The 21,191-nt window shown below is 36.7% G+C and overlaps 1 protein-coding gene across 5 annotated transcripts in view; it reads left to right on the forward strand.

Moving 5' to 3' along the window:
• ATP2B1 (ATPase plasma membrane Ca2+ transporting 1) overlaps positions 1 to 21,191 on the forward strand; it is a 60,712-nt gene that overhangs the window by 34,977 nt on the left and 4,544 nt on the right. For 3 of the 5 annotated variants that reach the window (XM_066549617.1, XM_066549615.1, XM_066549616.1), the window contains exons 7-21: positions 925 to 963; positions 1,339 to 1,500; positions 2,878 to 3,092; positions 4,262 to 4,504; positions 6,880 to 7,121; positions 9,817 to 10,054; positions 10,947 to 11,126; positions 11,215 to 11,302; positions 11,676 to 11,782; positions 13,294 to 13,485; positions 13,679 to 13,892; positions 14,023 to 14,234; positions 16,104 to 16,211; positions 18,039 to 18,221; positions 18,525 to 18,611. In XM_066549617.1, coding sequence (XP_066405714.1) covers positions 925 to 963; positions 1,339 to 1,500; positions 2,878 to 3,092; positions 4,262 to 4,504; positions 6,880 to 7,121; positions 9,817 to 10,054; positions 10,947 to 11,126; positions 11,215 to 11,302; positions 11,676 to 11,782; positions 13,294 to 13,485; positions 13,679 to 13,892; positions 14,023 to 14,234; positions 16,104 to 16,211; positions 18,039 to 18,221; positions 18,525 to 18,611 — 2,510 coding nt within the window. Of the gene's footprint in view, positions 1 to 924; positions 964 to 1,338; positions 1,501 to 2,877; positions 3,093 to 4,261; positions 4,505 to 6,879; positions 7,122 to 9,816; positions 10,055 to 10,946; positions 11,127 to 11,214; positions 11,303 to 11,675; positions 11,783 to 13,293; positions 13,486 to 13,678; positions 13,893 to 14,022; positions 14,235 to 16,103; positions 16,212 to 18,038; positions 18,222 to 18,524; positions 18,677 to 21,191 lie in introns of all 5 variants that reach the window. The other 2 variants (XM_066549619.1, XM_066549618.1) reach the window with 2 other exon arrangements.

Genomic DNA, 21,191 nt, shown 5'->3' on the forward strand with positions numbered 1-21,191 from the left:
ATTTGATTTTCTTCTACTTGAGTACTCTTGTAAATTTTGGTCTACATAAGCTAAGGCCAAAGACTTGGTGAATTACCAGTAATCCTGAAAATGTTTGGCTTTTGTTCTAAATTGCTCAATTTTGTGCTTTCATTTCAGTTTATCACAAACAGTAATTATAACCCTTGCTTTCTCTACTTAGAAATAAAGTTTGTCACTTTCTAAGCCCCCAAAAACAACACATGATGTGTTAGTCTTCCAACCTTTAATATTTCACTTGTTAAATTCTTTCATTATTTCACTCTCCTTCTTTACGATCTCTTGTTATGCCCCATTTCTGAACACAGGTAGGAGTGATTTTTATTATGAACTTGAGCTATTCTCACTGTGATGTATGATATATTACCTAAAGATTTATGCTTATGTTTGTGTAAATAGTAATCCAGTGCTGTACCTCCACTAAGCTTCGCTATGGATTTATGAATATTTTATACCACATTAGCTTCTGCAATATTGTACAAAAGCACTGATTCTCAAGGGGAGACCTTGCAGTTTATTTACAGAGGTAGTCAGATTCTGGTGGCAAGTATTGGAAGAATACAGTAAGATGGAGGCCACCAAAATCACTGAATTGTCACAAGTATCTTTTCTAGAAAAACGTGTCAGGATGTCTTTTGTGAAGCTTTCCTCACAAGCCATAAGTGTCAGTATCAGTAATTTGTGCAAACTTAACCATGGTAGATTAACACTGCAGCAGTCTTGTATGTGAAAAGTTAAGTCCAAAAAGTGCCATGAGCTGTTTCTGTGAACTGACTTACATGTTTTACATTTTTTTTTAATGCGGTTTGCTGTTTTAGCAGAGTAATGTAGTTATTATATAAAAACATAAATAAAATAATGAATTCTGCACAGCCAGCTTAAAACACTTGTTTCTCTCTCTGACAGGTAAAAAGCAAGACGGGGCTGTTGAAAACCGTAACAAAGGTAAATGCAGGTTCTCTGATTCTTTCTTGCAAGTCTCTGTTTTCTAAGAGTGTAGATGAATACAGACTTCCCTATAAAAATGCATATTGAATGCTTATATCCAAAGTGCTTATGGTAAAGATGGCATAAGTGAATCTGCCCAAAACAAATGCTTCACTGAACCTGGTATTCACAATACACTAAACATTATACACAATACACTTATTAATAAGCTATACACAATACACTTATTTAAACATTCATGTATGGCCTCTCTGGATACAGGATAATTCTCAGTGCTATTATATTTAGTGGAGCTGGGCATTAAGCTTTTTAGGTATCCTTGATTTGAGAGACTTACCAATGGCTAAACTTTTTTGTGATCCTAACTTCTAGCTAAAGCTCAGGATGGTGCAGCCATGGAAATGCAGCCACTGAAGAGTGAGGATGGTGGAGATGGAGACGAGAAAGACAAGAAGAAAGCAAACTTGCCAAAGAAGGAAAAGTCAGTTCTCCAAGGCAAACTCACAAAGCTTGCAGTTCAGATTGGCAAAGCAGGTACAATGTCTCAGTACTCTCCTCATGTGGATGTCATGTTAAAAAAAGTTGGAACATGCATAGTTTGTGAGGAGATAAAATAATCAAACTACTCAAGGCTGGCTACTTAAGTGCAAAATTCTAATGCAAGTATGCTGCTGTGCCTGAGTATGCTGATGGCCTCTCAGGCTCTGTCATGTGGATGGCTTTTATTTTTCCTTAGTTTAAATAGTCAGGCTTTCAAGTGCCAGCTTCATAACATTGGACAACTGTTACGAAAAATCTTTTTAGGTTAGATATAGCATTTAGCAATGTACCAAGAGAACTGTGAGTTGAGTTTTGTTCAACTGGAGACTGTAAGTTGAGTTTTGTACAGCTGCAGCCTGGAAAATGTGGTACAGTCAACAAGATTCTCTAGTACTTTCAGAGGCTTAGAATTTTCCACTTAACATATGCCTTGTTGATACATAACATTTTTATTGACTTCCTACTTTTCTATCAGCTAGTATTCAGATGCCTTGTCAAAATCTTTGATTGATTGTTGCTGCTTGAAAGTAGGCTAAAACAGCAGTGAAGTTCAGTATAAAATTTAGGCTATGTTATCTAGTGTATAGTGGTTTAATTCAAATATTTTAGGATTTATTTTGGTCCATGTAGAATTGTTGAAAGGTTCAAGAAGAAATTAAAGGAATTTCAAGAAGGAGTTTCAAGAAGAGTTCTAGACCAGCTCATGGCTCAAGAAGGGCTGACTTTAGCATCTGGGTCATTAGACACTTACAGCTTGAAATGGAGCAATGAAACTTTTAGCTGTAGCACTCTGCAGTTGTGTATGGTGATATTAATTTTTTAGTGAGATAAACAAATTCCATTATGTGTACTGTAAACTACTGCCCTCATCAAAGATTTTTTTTCATATCTTCCAAGAGGTGTTGTGTTCCTTTATGTACCTTTTGACCCATTGTAGTTCCCCACACAGCCTTAATACTCATCTACTTCATGCATGGATTTGCCTGTCCTCCTGCTTTGAGACTGCACTGAAGCACTCTACTGAATCAGTCAGCATAAAATTGGTGAAGGCCTCCTGAATTTTTTCACTTCTTGTTCTGCTTAGTCGATTGACTTTACATATTGGTCTGTCCTGTTACTAATTAGCTCCATGCTTTCAATTAAATTGGAGAAAAAAAGATTTCTAGGCACTTCTGGTGAAATGCATGAGGAAATACTTGCATTGGAAGCGGGAACACCTCTGAGAACTGCCTCCATGTTTTGACTTGCCTCTTTGAAACCTTAGTTCTAATCTAGCTTGTATAAGGGCAGAAGTATTTGCATATATCTACAGTCTGTATTGCCAAATATTTGAGACAATTTCTTAAAACTGTTTATTCTCTTTTTAACAAGGTTTGTTGATGTCTGCAATCACAGTCATTATCCTTGTGTTGTATTTTGTAATTGATACCTTCTGGGTTCAGAAGAGACCTTGGCTTGCTGAATGTACCCCAATTTATATTCAGTATTTTGTGAAGTTCTTCATTATTGGAGTTACAGTCTTGGTGGTGGCAGTACCAGAAGGTCTTCCACTTGCAGTCACTATATCTCTGGCTTACTCTGTTAAGGTAAGTAGGTGGAGGGCAAATAGATTTTTTTAAGGTAGGTGGGCATATTCATCAGCTGTTAAATATATGTGTCTATATATATATATATATGTTAGACTGGGAAGAACTTTTTCTTATTTTCTGAACTGCATAAGAATTCTCCTGCAGTACTCTTCATCTTTGAATGAATACACACTGACAAGAACAGTGAGCATTGCCAGCCTGTTGTCACCAGCTAAAGATAAATGGGTTCAGTATGTAGCATTGTAGCATTTGCTTACAAGAAACAGATGTCTTAGAGTTTGTAAATAACAAACTTTTCTGTAAATGTGAATTTCTACCTAGCTGTTGTGTTAAACAATTGCTATGAAAGCTTCTGGATTGATTTTTTTTTGAAGACTGAATAGTGTAATGCATTTTGTTTTCTGCTTACTATACAGCATGTTTTTTAACTTAAGCTCTTTGTGTTCTTAATTTTCTTACTGCATCAGCATGCTGAGACTCATTATTTATCTATAATCTAATTGTAAAGATGCTGGGTGCTTAGGCTGTGTTCTAAATTCATAACTTACAGCACTTAGTAGTAGTGGTCTTATTGTATAATTTGTAATTCATCTTCCGCTTAGAGATAAAATCACTTAAAGCCTGTTAAGGAAAGAATTTAAAGTGATATTTAATCTATGAAACTCATGTAACCCTCACTATTTTAGTTGAAACATGAAGTTCCCACTTTGATTATAAGTCTGAATCTAGGATCTTTGAAATCTATATTATCTGATCTTCAGATAGATCAAATAAGCTGCATTAGACTTTTCTTGTGAGCAGAAACGTTTTTTAATCATTGTATCTGGTAAAGTTCAAACTTTACCTCTTCTCAATTTCTAAATATTGTTATAAACTGTTTTCTCCTAACAATCTGAATAGTATCAATAGTCAGTGTGACATGCAGGTAGAGGAGATTAAGATTGTATTTATGTACCTCGTTCAAAATGACGTTTACTGTGACATAATGGACTTTAGGGAGATCTATACAGAAAGAGGCAGCTGCAAGTTCTTCCTCTGAAATGTGCCTGATGATTTAATGACTGAGTGTTTTCTGAAAGTGCTGTGTAAGGCTGGATCCCATAAATGAGAATTTCTGAAGTCAAGTAATGGTCATGGATTGCTGTTAACTGCTTTTATTTCCTTAGAAAATGATGAAAGATAATAACTTGGTGAGACATCTGGATGCATGTGAAACTATGGGCAATGCCACAGCTATTTGCTCAGATAAAACGGGAACATTGACTATGAACAGAATGACAGTGGTCCAAGCCTACATCAATGAAAAACATTATAAAAAAATTCCAGAACCAGAAGCTATTCCAGAGAAAACTATGGCTTATCTTGTGACAGGAATTTCTGTTAATTGTGCTTATACTTCCAAAATACTGGTAAGTGGATTTCTTAATTCCAATCAAGATAACTGAGTAACTTCCTCAAAAGATGCAAATTGTCTGATGGCCACAGGCAGTTTTGGTGTAAATGTGTGGCACAATGCAGGGTAATGTATTTTGTACCTGCTGTAAACTGCTCAACCATTCATTTGAAACTTAATGGAAAAAATAGCTTATTTCAGTTAGAACTCATAATTCAAAGATAACATCTCAAAGATAATTTCCTTTCAAGTTCACAGTTGTTTGTTTTTATAAGTGGGGCTGTTTATGCCACTTAAAGAGTCTCTTGCCTGGATTTGAGCACTACTTGAAAATAAATATTAAAGTATTAATATTTAAGAGTAGTACATTAAATAAAATATAATAAAAAAATGTAACTACAGGTAAGGATTTTGATGGATTTTTATTCCAGATACTGCTGTATAAGTTTGTAAGCTTTAGAGTTTAACATATTTGCTAAAATCTTGTTTGAAACTTGCAAAATGTTTAGAAAATAATGCACATAAAATGTGAAATAATCCACTATATAACATGTGTAACAGTCCATTAGTCTTTAATTTCAAAAACTCTTAAGCATAGCTTCCTTGCTGTAGTTATTCCAACATGTTGTATAACTTACATTCCTCAGGCAGTAAAAATAATAAGTAAGATTTAGTAAATGAATTAGCATTTCAAGATTTTGCAGAAGCCTCCACTATGGATACTTTGTACACAAATAGCAGTGAAAACTGAGTTCAAAAGCTACTTATCAGCCAATAAAAACGGTATGTCTGCAAGAATTTCCACAATAGCAGTACTTGAGGTAGCACATAAAGTTTCACAGCCCTGATTTCTCTGAAACAAATGGAAATTCTGTAATGAGTTACAGCACATGAGGAGTTTCACAGTCTGTTTTCTAAAGCTCTTTCTATACCAAGAACAAGGTAGCTGTATGTAAGCTGACCTAGTCCCTTATTACTACAATTTTAACTGAATTACATCCACTGCAGTAGAGTTAGGCTGCTTTGCAGAATCATAGAGGGCTGAAAGGGACCTCTTGAGAGAACCTCTGATCCACTCCTCCCAATAAAGTGAAGTCAACTAGAGTACATTGCTCTCAGGGCACTCTCTCAGGGTTTAACAATCTCAAAGAATGGAGACTTTGCAACCTTTTGGGCAGCCTGATCAAGTATTTTAACACCTCTAGAGTAAAAGGGTGTTTCCTTACCTTGAAATGGAGTTAAAAAATCTTCAGTTTGTATCCATTGCCTGTTCTTTCACTGGGCACCACTAGGAAGGTCTGGCTAGACAGTCCTTAGCATTGTTCCAGCCATGTGCCTTATTCAGGCATTCAATACACACCAAAAAGTTTCTCTCCCAGAGTGTTGTCTTCTCCTGACTGAACACCCTTTCAGCTCATCCTCATATGTGAGGTGCTTGAGTGTCTGTGTTATCTTTGTGTGCCATGGATGCACATACTCTTGGATGTTGATATCTCTCATACTGGGGCACCCAGAACTGGATGTCTTAAACTGCGCATTAAAGTGAATGTTTTCAAAGTGTGAGTATTCAGTACAGCCAAATCCAAAATCTTGCAGCTCTGAACAATGAAAATGGACCACTGACTTATGATTAATGTAGTTCAGCTCTAGCCACCTGAGACATGTCAGATGAAATAAGTGCTTCTCCATATTTTGCTTCAAAAATACTGTGGTGTTATGCATATACAAACTCAAATATTTTGAGATAAATACTTCTTTACTTATAGGACTAGCATGTGGAGAACCCACATTGTTGAGATAAGAAACTTTTTCTGGTATTAAAGGATTGGAAACCTGTTTCTCAACTCTTTCCAGTTAAATAGGCCATGGCCTGGAAAGCAGAACTTGTAGTGAGACTTAAGAAGCTTAAAGATTTAGTTTGTTCAGAAGAAGGCTAACAGGTGATGTGGTCATAGTCTAAGTCATTGAAGAATTATTACAGGAGAGAACACTTTAATTTAGCAGAAATAATGCCATTTAGCTTGCTGAAGTCAGTATATGTGAACTTATCTGTACTTTTAAAATCCGAAACAATTGTTCAGGGTCTCCACTCAATTGATCAGATAAATATTTAAAGTAATGGAAAATGTCCTTTAGAAAGGTCATGTTGGGATTGATACAAACTTAATGGGTGATTTCTGAAGGATTGAAAGATCCTAAATAGGTACAGAAGTTACTTTTAAAAAGCAGCATATGACTTTAGATTATGACTCATAGGAATTTATTAAGTAATTACTGAAAAAGAAAACCTCCCCATCCCAGAACTAAGCTTGTCCTTCCTTGTGTTCTAAGTGCTGTGTTTCAGTGGTTTGTAAGTTAACCTAATCAGTGATGGTTCTTGTTTTCTTGCAGCCTCCTGAAAAGGAAGGTGGCTTACCACGTCATGTTGGAAATAAAACTGAATGTGCCTTGCTGGGATTGCTCTTGGATTTAAAACGTGATTATCAGGATGTAAGAAATGAGATACCAGAAGAGGATTTGTACAAAGTGTACACCTTCAACTCTGTTAGAAAATCGATGAGTACCGTGTTGAAAAACTCTGATGGCAGTTTCCGGATATTCAGTAAAGGTGCCTCTGAGATAGTTCTTAAAAAGTAAGAACGACTATTACTGTGATTCAGCACTTAACTTTTGCTTTTGCTTTATGTTGTGATACATGGAGAGACTGACATACTAAACAACACAGTCTGTGGAATCCTTGTGTCTCTAGTCACAGATAAGGGCAGCAGTCCTATACCCTTATGAGTGCAGCATCAGGGCTTGTCTCTTCACGTTGTTTGACTTTCTACAGTAAAATTGGCCATTAGCACTTAAATTACTTTACTTCAAACACCCCAGCCCTACTCCTCAAAACAAAAGAAAAGAGAAAGAGATGGTCATCATGCTTTAGTTAAACTATTTTACTTTTAGGTGTGGTTGATCAAAATGCTCACCTGCCTTATAGTAAAGTCCCATCAATTGATATGCCTAAATTCCAGGAAGGGCTTGTACCTTTGAAAAGTGATTACTTTTAGCATATTACTGCTTAGACTGTGCAACTTTCTGTTGAAGTTGATCATTTTAACAGGAGCTTGAACTTGAATGTTTCGAGCAACTTGAGGGGTTTTAATGTGATAAAGCAATTGCTTCCTTATCCATCTGCCCACCTAGAAAGGATTTATTAGGATGAGTTTAGACCTAGTGAGCGATTAGGTACCACTGGGACAAACCTTTATAGGTGTGAAGTCAGCTGTGGTAACTCCTAACTAGGTGAGGAGAGATGTCACACGTGCATGCATCATGTTCTTTAGGAACAGCAGTTGGTAGCCAGGCCTGTTTTGGTTCTGATGTCAAAGTGTTTCTAGTCTGAGTAGCACATAGATTAGATTCATCAGTTAAATTTACTTTTTTGCTTGTTAATTGCTCCCTCAAATCATTACCTAGGAAGGTACTAATATATTAAAGAAAAAATATGAGCTCTTCCTTCTCCTCAGCTTTTTGCTGAGAACAAAATGTCAATCTTTAAAGGACTCTTGTTCTTGATATGAAACTTAAAATCTTTTTTTTGCGAAGCTACATTTTAAGCCAAATCTTATCAATTAATAGATGTGCCTATATTCACATTACTTACACCTTCTGAAGTATTTTGTAACTTATAATATTGGACAACTGAACTGTAGAAGTTGCTAGAACTCAGTCATCCCAGACTCATGTGGTCCACTTGACTTAGTAACTGAAATAAGAAAATAGATAATAAGAGCATTTGGCAAAGAACAAGAAAACCTAGACTGATTTGGATATTATAGGAATAGTGTTCAAATAGCAAACTACTTCAGGGTATGCATTGAATTGGACAAAGATTTAGCCATCATAATCTGCTTCCTATGCAGTACCTGTAATCTCGTTTGTCAGTTGTGCTGCTCCTTCTCTATTTCAACATGTATAACTACACTAAAATACTGAAACTTAAACGTGAACATTTATAAGGCACAAATGAATCACTAGGAAGTGTAGAAGAAATGCAGAAACTTTTGCAGGTAAAGCACTTTATTTTTTCTTTCCTTATCACTAAGTCAAATATTTGAAGTGAGTTCCAGTGCGGTTTTGCATAGAATTTATTTATGTGTATTTAGTCATATTGGAATGTTTGAATTTGTCACCAGCCTTATGATTACAGCTAACACTAGATATCCTTAATGATTGCTGACATTTGAACTGATAAGTAAAATCAGAAATTTCACATAGACTTCGAATTTCAGTTATGATATGAATTTTGAAGCTCTAAGGGACTGCTTCATTTTAATTTTCTGTATGAGTACAAGGTGGAAACTTTTAGGGGAATTCCCTAAATCTTTGGACCATACAATTAACTGTAACACTGGTCATCTTTGCAGATCTGCAAGGTCTGAACTTGATATTTAATGAAAGTATTGAATTCTTTTTTTTGTTTGTTTGTTTTCTTTTGTAAAACTAATGGATAATAGCGTTACTTTATGGCAAAACTTTGCAAAGTGCCCATGACCAAGATTTAATTTCTTGTTCAAATCATTGGTAGTGTTATATTCATGGCATCAATATTCATAAAGTATATATGCTTTCCGTGAAAGCAGTGGCATCTTTGGCATGAAGAAACATATTTAGGAGAGCAAGTATTGAAATGCTAGAGTGCATAGTAGTGAATCCAGTCTCCTATACAAACATTTAAATCAGTTTCAATATTTGTTTTTAATATTTCACATTGCCTCACATACCAGATGTTCTCTGAATTCTCTGCACTTAGATTGGGGGGGAAGGGGAAAGGCTGCACACTTTTTTGTTCTTAAGGGTAGCAGTACCTCAGTTTGCTTATAGTGCTGTAAATTTAATGCTTGCAACTGTTCAAGCAGCTCATGAGTGTTCTGAAAGTGTGTTTACTTCTGAGACTGTATTGCTGTTAACAAGGTGGGATTATTTTGCTGAGCATGAAACTGGATTGCCTCAACCAGTGCAGACACCAGTCAGTTCACATACAATGGAGAAATGGATACTTCTGGGAGGTAACTGATGTTTGTATGTGAAATTTGTCGGGCATTACTGTCATCCTAGGATGATTGGCTCCGTTTAACTGTACAGAAAGTATGTTTTGCAACTGAAGAAAGTGCATTTGGAGAAGATTACCTTAGAGAGATACCACTACTGGATTTTTGTGCCTGTGTGTTAGGGTCTAGCAAAAACACAGCTTATAGAAACTTATTGAACTTGACTGATAAGCTAAAGAGTGAGTTGAACTTCTGGTTAAAATTTGATAACTCTTTAAACCTTTCTTTCCAGGTGCTTCAAAATACTGAGTGCTAATGGAGAACCAAAGGTATTTAGACCTAGGGACCGCGATGATATTGTGAAAACTGTAATTGAGCCAATGGCCTCTGAAGGTCTCAGAACCATCTGCCTGGCATTCAGAGACTTCCCAGCAGGGGAGCCTGAGCCAGAGTGGGACAATGAAAATGATATCGTTACTGGTCTGACATGCATTGCTGTTGTTGGGATTGAAGATCCTGTGAGACCTGAGGTAGGGTCACCAGCTAAACTGCAGTAATTCTGTTACACGGGATTCATGTTTTTCATCATGCAGAGTGCAAGGAACTGAACTGCTATTGTATGCCTTAAGCATAGTTAATAAATGAAAATCTAATTTCTTAAAGGGAAAGTTAATGGAGCTATAAAAGCAGATTAAAACTACTTAATGTCACTTATGCTGTGTTACTGAAGCTCTGTACAAACTAATAACTTAAGGTACTTACTGTGCAGGATCTCAGTAAATGAAACAACTTGTTATTTTTTTACCACTTGGAGTATTAGGGTTTTTGATTTGGATAAGATTAGCCATTGTGCTTGTTACCAACTTCTCATGGGGAATGGTGGAGAGCGGTGAGCTTGTCCCCTGAGAACTGAGGGCAAGGAGCATGCCTTGTGGTTGAGGTGTAAGGTTTTTCAATAGTGAAAGCTTTTATGCCACATGCATGTGGAAATTGGGGCTGATCTGCACTATTGTCATTTCACAGTAAAAGTTACTGATGAAGTAGTGGCATATAAGCTGTAGTTTATTCCACATAATCATAAATAAAATGCCAGTACTCAGTACAGCCTAATATGTCATGAGGATTTTTGTGGTATTTTGAATACTGTAGTATTTGAAAAATTGCAGGAGGGAGGGGAAAGGGGAACAGATATATAGCAGTGGCACAAAGCCCCTTGCCAGAATTGCAACTTGTGTGGTTTTTAGGAAAAGAATTGTGGTATGCTACTTAATTTTTTTTTTTAATGTTCCATAACTACAGTCTTCATTTTAAAATAACAGTTATCCTGTACTGAGCCATAAACATTCCTTTTACTCTCATGTCTAGATTTATTTAACTAATGCACAGTCTCTGAGCCTGTGGGTTTTTTTTTCTTGCTTACAGGTACCTGATGCAATAAAAAAGTGCCAACGTGCAGGCATAACTGTACGTATGGTCACTGGTGATAACATTAACACTGCTCGTGCTATTGCACTGAAATGTGGTATTCTGAATCCTGGTGAAGACTTCCTGTGTTTAGAGGGCAAAGACTTTAACAGGAGAATACGCAATGAAAAAGGAGAGGTAAGCATACTGACTCTCTCAGCAAGTAGATAAACAGATATTCTGAGTCTCCTACGTGTGGAAAATGTAACCAATGCTCTTTCTGCAGATTGAGCAAGAGCGAATAGATAAAATTTGGCCAAAGCTTCGTGTTCTTGCAAGATCTTCTCCCACTGACAAACACACTCTAGTGAAAGGTAGGTAAAAATTCTCTGAACTTCTAAGTAAAGTTGGATTTTTCGCCCCCCCGTGCTTCTAAGAAAAAAAAATAGGACTGAACAATGGGAAATGTTTGTGAAGTTGTTTCCAACTGATTTTTTTTATTTTCTGCTTGAGAGGTGGAGTGAATGAGAACTTTTTTTGTTGACTGTTTTTTTGGTTTTTTGGGGGGTTTTTTGGGGTTTTTTTGTTTGGTTGGTTTTTGGGTTTTTTTTTGGGTTTTTTTTGTTTGTTTGTTTGTTTTATGACTGATAAAGACAAAAAAAAAAAACCTTGAGTTTCTCTTTTAGGCTAAGTCTTTCCTGTGTTGTCAATTTAGAACTGTAACACTTGTATGTCATTTTATTTTAGGTATAATTGACAGCACTGTCTTTGACCAGAGGCAAGTTGTAGCAGTAACTGGTGATGGTACCAATGATGGTCCAGCTTTGAAGAAGGCAGATGTTGGATTTGCTATGGTAGGATTTTATTTTTTACATCTTCAGTATTTTATCAATGACTTATCAATCACTTCAGATTAAAGAACCTTGTTTCGTGAGCAGGAAAACCATAATGAAAGAGACTGCCAGTTGATGTTCAAAATGGCTTTGGAGGCCATATCTTGTACATCTGAAGTACAATTGAAGCACCAGCATTTTATGATGGTGTAGGATCTGCACTTATCTGGATGATTTGTTAGATTACATGGCTTTCTCAACTACCCTTTCATGTGGCTGCCAAACAGTGTCTTGGCTTTTAAGTGCCTATACTGCATAGACTCATGCTTTAAGTATGCAGGTTTCAGCTTTCTTTCAAGACACAGTAAGACAGATTCCTCAAGCTTCCTTTTGCCACAGGATTCCTCCTCAATCTTAAATGTAAGAGGTATACTTTGGTCATGGCAGCTCACTGTAGTCTTAAAGCAATTGAAAGGAAAGAAAAAATGAAGACCACACTCTCCTATACCACATGCAGAAAAAGAAGGACAGACTCAGAATCTACTCCTGAGAAAAAATGGAAAGAGATTTCACATCATTCTCAAGGAACTTTTTTCAAAAACATAACTTAAAAATTTGACAGCTACATATGAAATGTTCTCTAGACTGTAACAGTCTTGTTGTAACAAGTATCTTTGTATAGCTGCTGTAGTTGCCACTGTCAGGGGCAGATTTGTTTATCTGTTTTGAATGTTTCCTGCAGTTGCTGTCTGTGTTCATCAGTGTGAGGAACTATCTTCTCTAACTGCTTACCTAAATAGCACTTAAAATATACCATATGATATCTAAAGGTACCTTTTAAGGTGAACACATAGCTGTGCAGGTGACTCATTTCCTTGACCAAATAATATATCAAGAGTAGGGATCTTTAAATTTGCTATTGACTTAGTGGATTTGGAATGCCAAAAGAAAAATTAAGATTTTCTGAAGTAGGTGTCTCCAGGCATCATTACACAGAACACAGCTGTTTGGGTACTGTAGGAGACTAGAGGTGCTTAAAATTTAACAATGTCATGTTGCTTTGCAATGCATATGCAATGACATTGCATAGTCTAGTGTTCAATGCTAATCCCCTTCTGCAAAAGGCTTTTGGTAATGTTTATGATCCTACTGTGTTGCAAGCACGTGTGTTGCCTGCTGCTGGAATCCATACAACAAAATAATTAGGGCAGAGCTTGAACTGTAGCACTGCACCATCTGGTGGCCTTCAGCTTGAACAGGGTTCAGTAACATTTCTTTGGGAGAACTTAATGTGTCTTTACTGTCAACTCTCAAATTTATATTAAGGTCTTTATTTTAAAGAGAGCATTACTTTGTTTTTATTTTTCCAAGACTTTCAAGTAGAACTTGTTTCAATAGGCCGTTATGTGCTTACGTTAAAGGAGTCCTTCAGAAGTTGTGCATCCAAGTGAAGGCAGACCAAGGACATAAGAGCTTTTGTCATAAAATGTCAGTGCATCCTGTTATATTTCATGTTTTTCTTTTTCTATCAGGGTATTGCTGGAACAGACGTAGCTAAAGAAGCTTCTGATATTATCCTTACAGACGACAACTTCACCAGTATTGTTAAAGCAGTTATGTGGGGACGAAATGTCTATGACAGCATCTCCAAATTTCTTCAGTTCCAACTTACTGTCAATGTAGTAGCAGTAATTGTTGCTTTTACTGGAGCATGCATAACACAAGTACGTACCAGTGGGGAATTGTTTCAGCTAATAAAGGTCATGATTTATTAATTCTTGGGTTCAAACTTTCACTTAAAACAGTAGTCCAAAGACCATAATGCTATTCAGAGCATGCCAATATTGTGTGATAGATGCCTTTAATAGCTGCAATTTCTGCACTTCTATTGGAGGGTTTATGTATCTATTTTTATAGGATTCTCCACTTAAAGCCGTGCAGATGCTGTGGGTAAATCTCATCATGGACACGTTAGCTTCTCTTGCCCTGGCAACAGAGCCACCCACTGAAGCTCTTCTGCTGCGGAAGCCTTATGGTAGAAACAAACCTTTGATTTCTCGTACAATGATGAAGAACATTTTGGGTCATGCATTCTACCAGCTTGTAGTGGTCTTCACACTCCTGTTTGCTGGTAAGAATACTGAGGCTTTACAGACTTATTCTGAATGTTGTAGAGAGGTGTTTCTTTAAAACTATATTTTTGCTGTAGTGTGTATGTAAAGACACTAATCAAACTGTTCATAAATACCTTTTATATACAGGTGAGAAAATTTTTGACATTGATAGTGGAAGAAATGCACCTCTGCATGCTCCTCCTTCAGAGCATTATACTATAGTATTTAATACATTTGTGATGATGCAGCTTTTTAATGAAATTAATGCCCGAAAGATTCATGGTGAAAGAAATGTTTTTGAAGGAATCTTTAACAACGCTATCTTCTGTTCTATTGTGCTGGGGACATTTGTTGTGCAGGTAAGCAGATTCTTGGAGGGTGGGGGGAAAATGCATTTAGTGCACTGATGTACTTGCTTACCTTGGAAATGCCTATCAACTAGTGCCAGAGATCTAATTTCTGCAATATGGAAAACCTCCAGGGTCAAGCACACAATAATTAAGTTGTAAGTGCAGCTTGATGGAGTTTTCAAACCTCTTTGAAGTTAGCAATACTGGAATGTTGTATTGTAGTTAGCTTTTGAATTTTCAGCTTCTTCAATTTTATCTTAGTATTCTAATCTTTTGGCAAAATATGAAGAAGTTGTGTGTCATCTGTTCATTCACCCCTTGTCCCTAAATCTTTCTTATAATATCTACCTGTGTATCTGAATGAGAGTCCATTTAAACAATTATAGAAAAAGAACAACTTCTTTTATTTTGTTAGTGAGATTAGGACATGAATAAGCTTTAGAAATTTGAGTACCAGTTTTTACCTTTCTGGTGCAGGAACCAGTGATGCCTACTGGTATATATTGTAGAGGTACTGTTTTAAGTGAAAAAACCCTGATGTCTAGGGATCTTCTGTTCCAGCACATAGGGGAACTCATAAAAGCTAGTTAGTTAACTCAGTACATGTTAACAAAGGAAATTAAATGATCTTCAGTTGATTGGGTTCATATGCTGGTGTTGAGAAACACCAATTTAAAACAATCTACAGTAAATAGTTTACAAGAACTATTTTCACCCTCTAAATAGCTTTCACTTTAGTTAGTCAGAAGAAATAACAAACAAATCAGTATACCACTTAATTTCAGAACCCATTTTCATTTTGGATTAAGTTATTTGGGAAATATAACCCACATATAACCTAAGCTTCTCCTTAGACTTGATAATAAGTGAAGCTGATGGAAATTACATCAGTTCAAGCATTGGAAATGTATGCACTGCTGCTTCACATTAAGTCAGGGAACTTACTCTCTCAGGTTTAGATTTTTATAGATGACACTTCTTCAGAAACTGCTCTTATTTTTGGGGTTACGAATGAGCAGATTGACTGTTGTTGTGCAACCAAGCCAAACATTTAGAAATTACTCCTGACTGCCACTGTGTTTCTTCCCTTTATAAATTTGGCAGACTGAATACCTTCCCAGCTCCTGATTTGTTGTCTCAGTGTTTAATTTGGACTTAAAACAGAAGATACTCTTTGCTTTTTCAGCTGTCAGGTGTCCTACTTAATGGTCAATACTGTCTCCTTTTCATGCCTGCCCTGCTGCTTTGAATTGTTGATTCTCCAGGGCAGACTTTCATGCATATAATTCCTATGCAGAGGGATACCTTGCTCATTAGGGCCCATACAGCTTGTTGTAATAGCTAAGGCAGTCAGAGTTCATTTAATTTAGCTTTTGAGCTCTCTGCCCTCTTCCCCCAAGATTTACTACATGTGGTGATTTAAAGTGTGATATTTAACACTGATGTGATACATAGTAATATCCTGTAGAATTACTTCTGAGATATTTCATGTCATATGGATCTATGAATTCTATTAATACAAATTTGTGGATCTTGGACTTAGTTCCAAGAGGGGTGTTCACAGCATAAGTAATCACTGTACATTTGTAGCATCAAATGCACACTGTAATCATGAAATGAAGGGAAAAAAACTTCAAGCAAAATTGAGGAGTCAGCAAGTTTTCATGAGTGTGACATTTGAAGAATGAATGGGTAGGTCTTGAAATACTGCAAAGTGGAAGAATATGGCATAGGTTTGGAAACTTGTGCAAACTGCTAAGACAATAGGATGGGAAATCCCATGTTCTCTTGCAGAGCTGTCTCTTGTGATCTTAAAGCGTTAGGGAATTTTCTAGCAACAGGTCACTGATATATGTTTAATTATGTTTTTATTCACAGATAATTATTGTGCAGTTTGGTGGAAAGCCTTTCAGTTGCTCAGAACTCTCAATTGAACAGTGGCTGTGGTCCATTTTCCTGGGCATGGGCACACTACTTTGGGGCCAGGTAAACTAAGATTTTTCAAAATGCCAAATATCTACTTGCAACAGTATACTTTAAATGGAAAAAAAAAACCCAACTGTATTTAGCATTCATATGTTTCAAGTGGACTATATGAATATATGAAGACTAACAGTTAATATTAATTACAATTGACTTGTTCAATAGATATAAAAAGTCTTTAGTTGAATATTCCTCAGAATGGGTCAATTGTTAACATTTCATAACTAGATCCTGTGGCTGGTTTGTTTAGCAATTTTTAACTAGAAGCAACTGTAGTTACCTTTTAAATATGAAATTATATCAGCCAGATATGAGTACCAGAAAATATGGTAAGAATACAAGATGCAATGAACATGCTAATGTTAAAATAATTAACTTGGTGCTTAGAAGTTTTCTTGAAAAATGAGAATTGCTAAATTTGTCAGTATTTTCTTGATTTAAAAACCTCCTGGAGTAGCAAGAAATGCAGCAAAACTTAAACCAACTTTCTTTTAATCATTATTTGCATAATTGTGGCATAATTGAAGAGTCTTCCCACTTAGTAAGCCATTACATTTGGACTTTTATTTCCTTTCCCCCCCGCCAGAGTGTCATTACTATTGCATGCAGAACAGTGCTTGTAAGCAGCAAGCTTCTTTACGTGAAACTTTAGAGCTACAGAGTTTTCTATTATTTAATGACATAGTTGTCTAAACTTTTCATACCACATGAAGAGTTTTCCATTACAGTTTCTTTCCTTCCACTAAGTAAAAGACACTTCATGTTTCACCATAAAATTGGTAGTATGAATTTTAGTTGTAAATACATACGTAGACATGTTCTAAAAGTGACTAAGCTTTTTAACAAGGTTCTCTGGAAAATTAATTATTTAAAAAAAAAATCAAATAGAGTCACTCTGAGGTGACTCCTAGGAGAGAATCGAGATGGCTTGAAATACCTTTGACCCAAAGTATCTTGCAAGGTCAAAGCTTCCCTACTGCCATTCATGCTGTTCTAGCATCTCATTAAATTCAAAGAGCTTGAATTTTCTGAGAATAATAGAAACTGAAGTGTGAGCTGGGAGCATTCATAGTAGCAGTTTCAGCATAAAGGGCTGTTTATCTTGCTTTTGGTGCAGACTTTTTTCCTCTGCAGCTGCAAAAATGGTCTTCTAGGTTTGTAATGATCAAAGAAAGCAGTCTTGGAATGTATCTGAATCTGCCAGATATAATGTACCAAAAAATGACTCCCCTTAACCACTGTAGTTTTTGTTTAAAATATATAAATTGCTATACACCAAGTAGCAAAGTAACAGTTTGAGATACATAAAATTTCAGAAACATCACTCGCCTTGCAAATGGATTGATATCTCCCAGGTCACAAATGAATGAATGTCTCTTCTGTATTTCTGAATTAATTGTGGTTACTTTAGGTGATGGAGGTTTCACTTGAGGTGACAAGTCATGCTCATCAAACTGATGAAACTGTAAAAGCTCTAGATAAAAGTACAATTTACAGGATTAATGGCTTTTGTAGCTTTCGTACTGCTCCTTCCTGGCATTGTCAAGTAATGTTAATGTGGAATTCTTTGTCCCTGGCAAGGCTGTTTTGTAGTCCAAGCTTAATTTCACACCTTGGTTGAGGTAGTAAGTATATTCACATCTTTGCAGCTATTCAGCTGGAGTGATTGTTCTATGTTGATGCACTCATCCTGTCTATGTAACTTAGTTTTTTCAACTTTGCTAATTGTATGCAGGATATCTGTTAAGCCTTAAGATTGGTATTACTCTTTTTTTGTTGTTGTTGTTAAACAAAGAATAATCCTGGTTTATGTATTTCATCCACTGTTAGTTGATTTCAACAATTCCAACCAGCCGACTGAAATTCCTTAAAGAAGCTGGTCATGGAACACAAAAGGAAGAGATTCCTGAAGAAGAACTAGCAGAAGATGTAGAGGAGATTGATCATGCTGAGAGAGAATTGCGTCGTGGTCAGATCTTGTGGTTTAGGGGCCTAAACAGGATACAAACTCAGGTATGGTCTTGAAAAAGGTAGGATGCCATGGGTGTTATGAGGGAAATTTCTCCATTTTTGATTAAGGTGGCTGTTCTAACTGGTGTGACTGAGACTGTCAAAAGGGGGTATGGATGGATGTGTAATCCCTCAGGGTCCTCTGTTTTCTTCAGCTTTAAATGCAACTCTTGCCTGTTTATCTGCTCTGTTTTTAAAAAGTGCCTTTTTTTCTTTACTTTTTGTGTGTTATAGATGGGATGGTCCTTTCTCTTGTTCTCTCTCTCTCTTGCTGAGCAAGCTGTCACAATCTCTGATTCCTTGCAGATGGATGTAGTGAATGCTTTCCAGAGTGGAAGTACCATTCAGGGGGCTCTAAGGCGGCAACCCTCCATCGCCAGCCAGCACCATGATGTAACAAATATTTCTACCCCTACACATGTAGTGTTTTCCTCTACTACTGCTTCTACTACTGTGGGGTGTGAGTGTGTGTTCCTAAAGTGCATGAAATTAACATTTCCTAATTCACGTACCTAACGTTTCTCATTTTCTCCTTAGTACTTAAAATCATCGTTCAGGCTTTTATAGAGCTATTCCACAAAGTGGAGTCCTCAAGACTTTTTTTTCTTAGAGGGCTGAGAACAGGTGGAACAGTTTCAACAAAAGACTTTATTGCGAAAGCTGTGAGCCTGCACATCCTGTGCCTTCATCCATTCGTGTACAGAGGGAGTTTAAAGATAAAAAGGGAAAACTGTTGTAAATTTTCGAGTATATGCCTCTTAGGGTGACTTGCATTGAATAAGTGAATTAACTGTATAATCATGGACCCAGGTCAACAAAAACAGATCTCTTGCACTGTAGCACAAGCAATACTCAAGTAAGCAAGCTGATTTGGAAGCAAACGGTATGTTGAAGATATGAATGAATGTAGTTAGAACATGGAGCACTAAATGCCTTTTCTTTGTAGCCTGTAAGGAACTTTATGAATCTCTGCTTTCATTGGACCTTATTTACTGAATAACAACTTTTTCAACATCAGGATTCAGGTGGCGAAACAAGGCTTCTAAAATGCATACAAGTCAGAAGAAATGCGAGTTAGCTAATATAAAAAGGAAAAAGAAATTAAGCATTAAATGGCAAAACTTTCATTCGAATCTGAAGGGTTCTTTTTCCTCTCTAGGTTCTTCTGGGAGCAGTTCATAAGCCATCAGTGACAGCGAAGTTTGTCTCACCTCAATTCTACCATCTCTATCTTGTGCTCTAAGTGGCATTTCAGTTTCAGCCTTCCTCTCTGTAGAGGCTGGAGATTTATTTACTCTTGGATGTAGGCCTAAACTCTGGAGCCAGAAGATGCATAGTAGTTGTAGTTGAATACTGATAGCCAATATCTTTGTTCAGAATTTTCCATCTTAATACATGTTTAACTTTCTTCTCTAACTTCCTAGAGACGGGTTAAATAATTGGTTTTTTAAAATAACTCTGAGAGGGCTTCTTCTCCCCCTTCCCCTCCCTGCTTAAACTTTCAGATTACCAGATGGATGAAGACCCTTAATTTCAGGAGCTGTCTTAAGTGAAATGGTGAAATCTTCAGACTTTATTTATTTATTTGCTTTTATTATTATTTTTGGGCTCAGCCAGAATTCGTTTGTGAGCTTGCACAAGCATTTACCTCTGTATTTGTTCTCTGGTGGCGAGACAGGTATTTCCCTACCTTGCAGTAGTACTGAGAAGCTCAGCTCACAAATTTGCATGCCTCAAGAACACAAAATGAAAAGTAGATTTAACACTTAAGGATGCACAGGATTGCATCTCCTAGTTAAAATGCTAATTAGTAACCTGTATCCCTAACTACACTCCAGAACATTAATTAGACATTCAGAATTCTCTAGAGAGCAATGTCATTCCATGCTGCTATTTGAGCAGAATCTACTGGGCACTGCAGCATCTCATTGCATCAAATGACCAATGCAGTTACAGAGCTACCATAGCAGAGAACTAGTTTTTTATCCTCACTATTACAGTCTTCTGCTACACCCTCCAGAAGAGCAGCTTTTGAGAACTAATATAGATTAATGGGAAGCAGATGTGTTATTGTCTCTTTTTTGGAGCTGCTTGTTGGAAAATAGTTCCTATAAAGTAAGGTTGCAACTCTTAAGCAGCCATCTGGTTAGGAGGATTTGGAGTGCCAACTGCATTCCTTGCTATTCTGGTACTAATATGAGGAAGGCCTGATGACAGTATGAATTACACTTAACAAATTGTCTTGTTTGCACCTCACTTACATGATTTATTTATAGTTATCCCTCTAGTTTAATTATCTTGAGTGGTTGAAAATAGAGCCTTCAAAACACTAGATTTTCCCTTTCAAAGTGCTGAAAATTTGATTTCTGCCTTTGTGGCTGGACTCTTAGGGTCCTGGGCTTGCTGTAGTGTCTGGTCCACTTGTGTAGTATGCATTCTGCATGGGCACCAAGCTTTATTGTGGGTATGCATATATTCTATGATAATTACAGCTGTCCTCTTAAGCCAGAATTGTTTTTCATTGCTGCTGATGTTTTAAATTCTCATCTGTAAGCAATGAACAAACAGTCCCATGAGACATTCATATTTCATTTTGCCACATAAATGGCACAGTGGGATGCAACATGCCAAATAAAGTCATTGCAAGCTTTCAGTCTGGTATTGTCACTGCTAATTTTCTTGGTAAGTGCCAATCCAGTTTAGGCAGCTGGCTGGACTTACTTAAACCTTGTATAATGCGTCAACTCCTTGACAGTGTGCTCAATTCTTTTCATGCAATGAACAGTAAAGTATTAGCTGCTGTTATAATCTTTTTTCCAGCACATTCTCTCTCTTTCTGTCTTCCCCTTACTGGTAGTTATGTCCTCCCCCTTGATCGTGTGCCCCATCCCTGTTTCCCCTTATTCCCTGTGCCTTCTTCCCTTGCCTCCATGGTTAATTGGGCTCAGCATGTACCTGTATTATAAAAATGGG

Source organism: Molothrus aeneus, chromosome 5 (genome assembly GCF_037042795.1).
Source record: "Molothrus aeneus isolate 106 chromosome 5, BPBGC_Maene_1.0, whole genome shotgun sequence".
NCBI classification, from domain to species: domain Eukaryota; kingdom Metazoa; phylum Chordata; class Aves; order Passeriformes; family Icteridae; genus Molothrus; species Molothrus aeneus.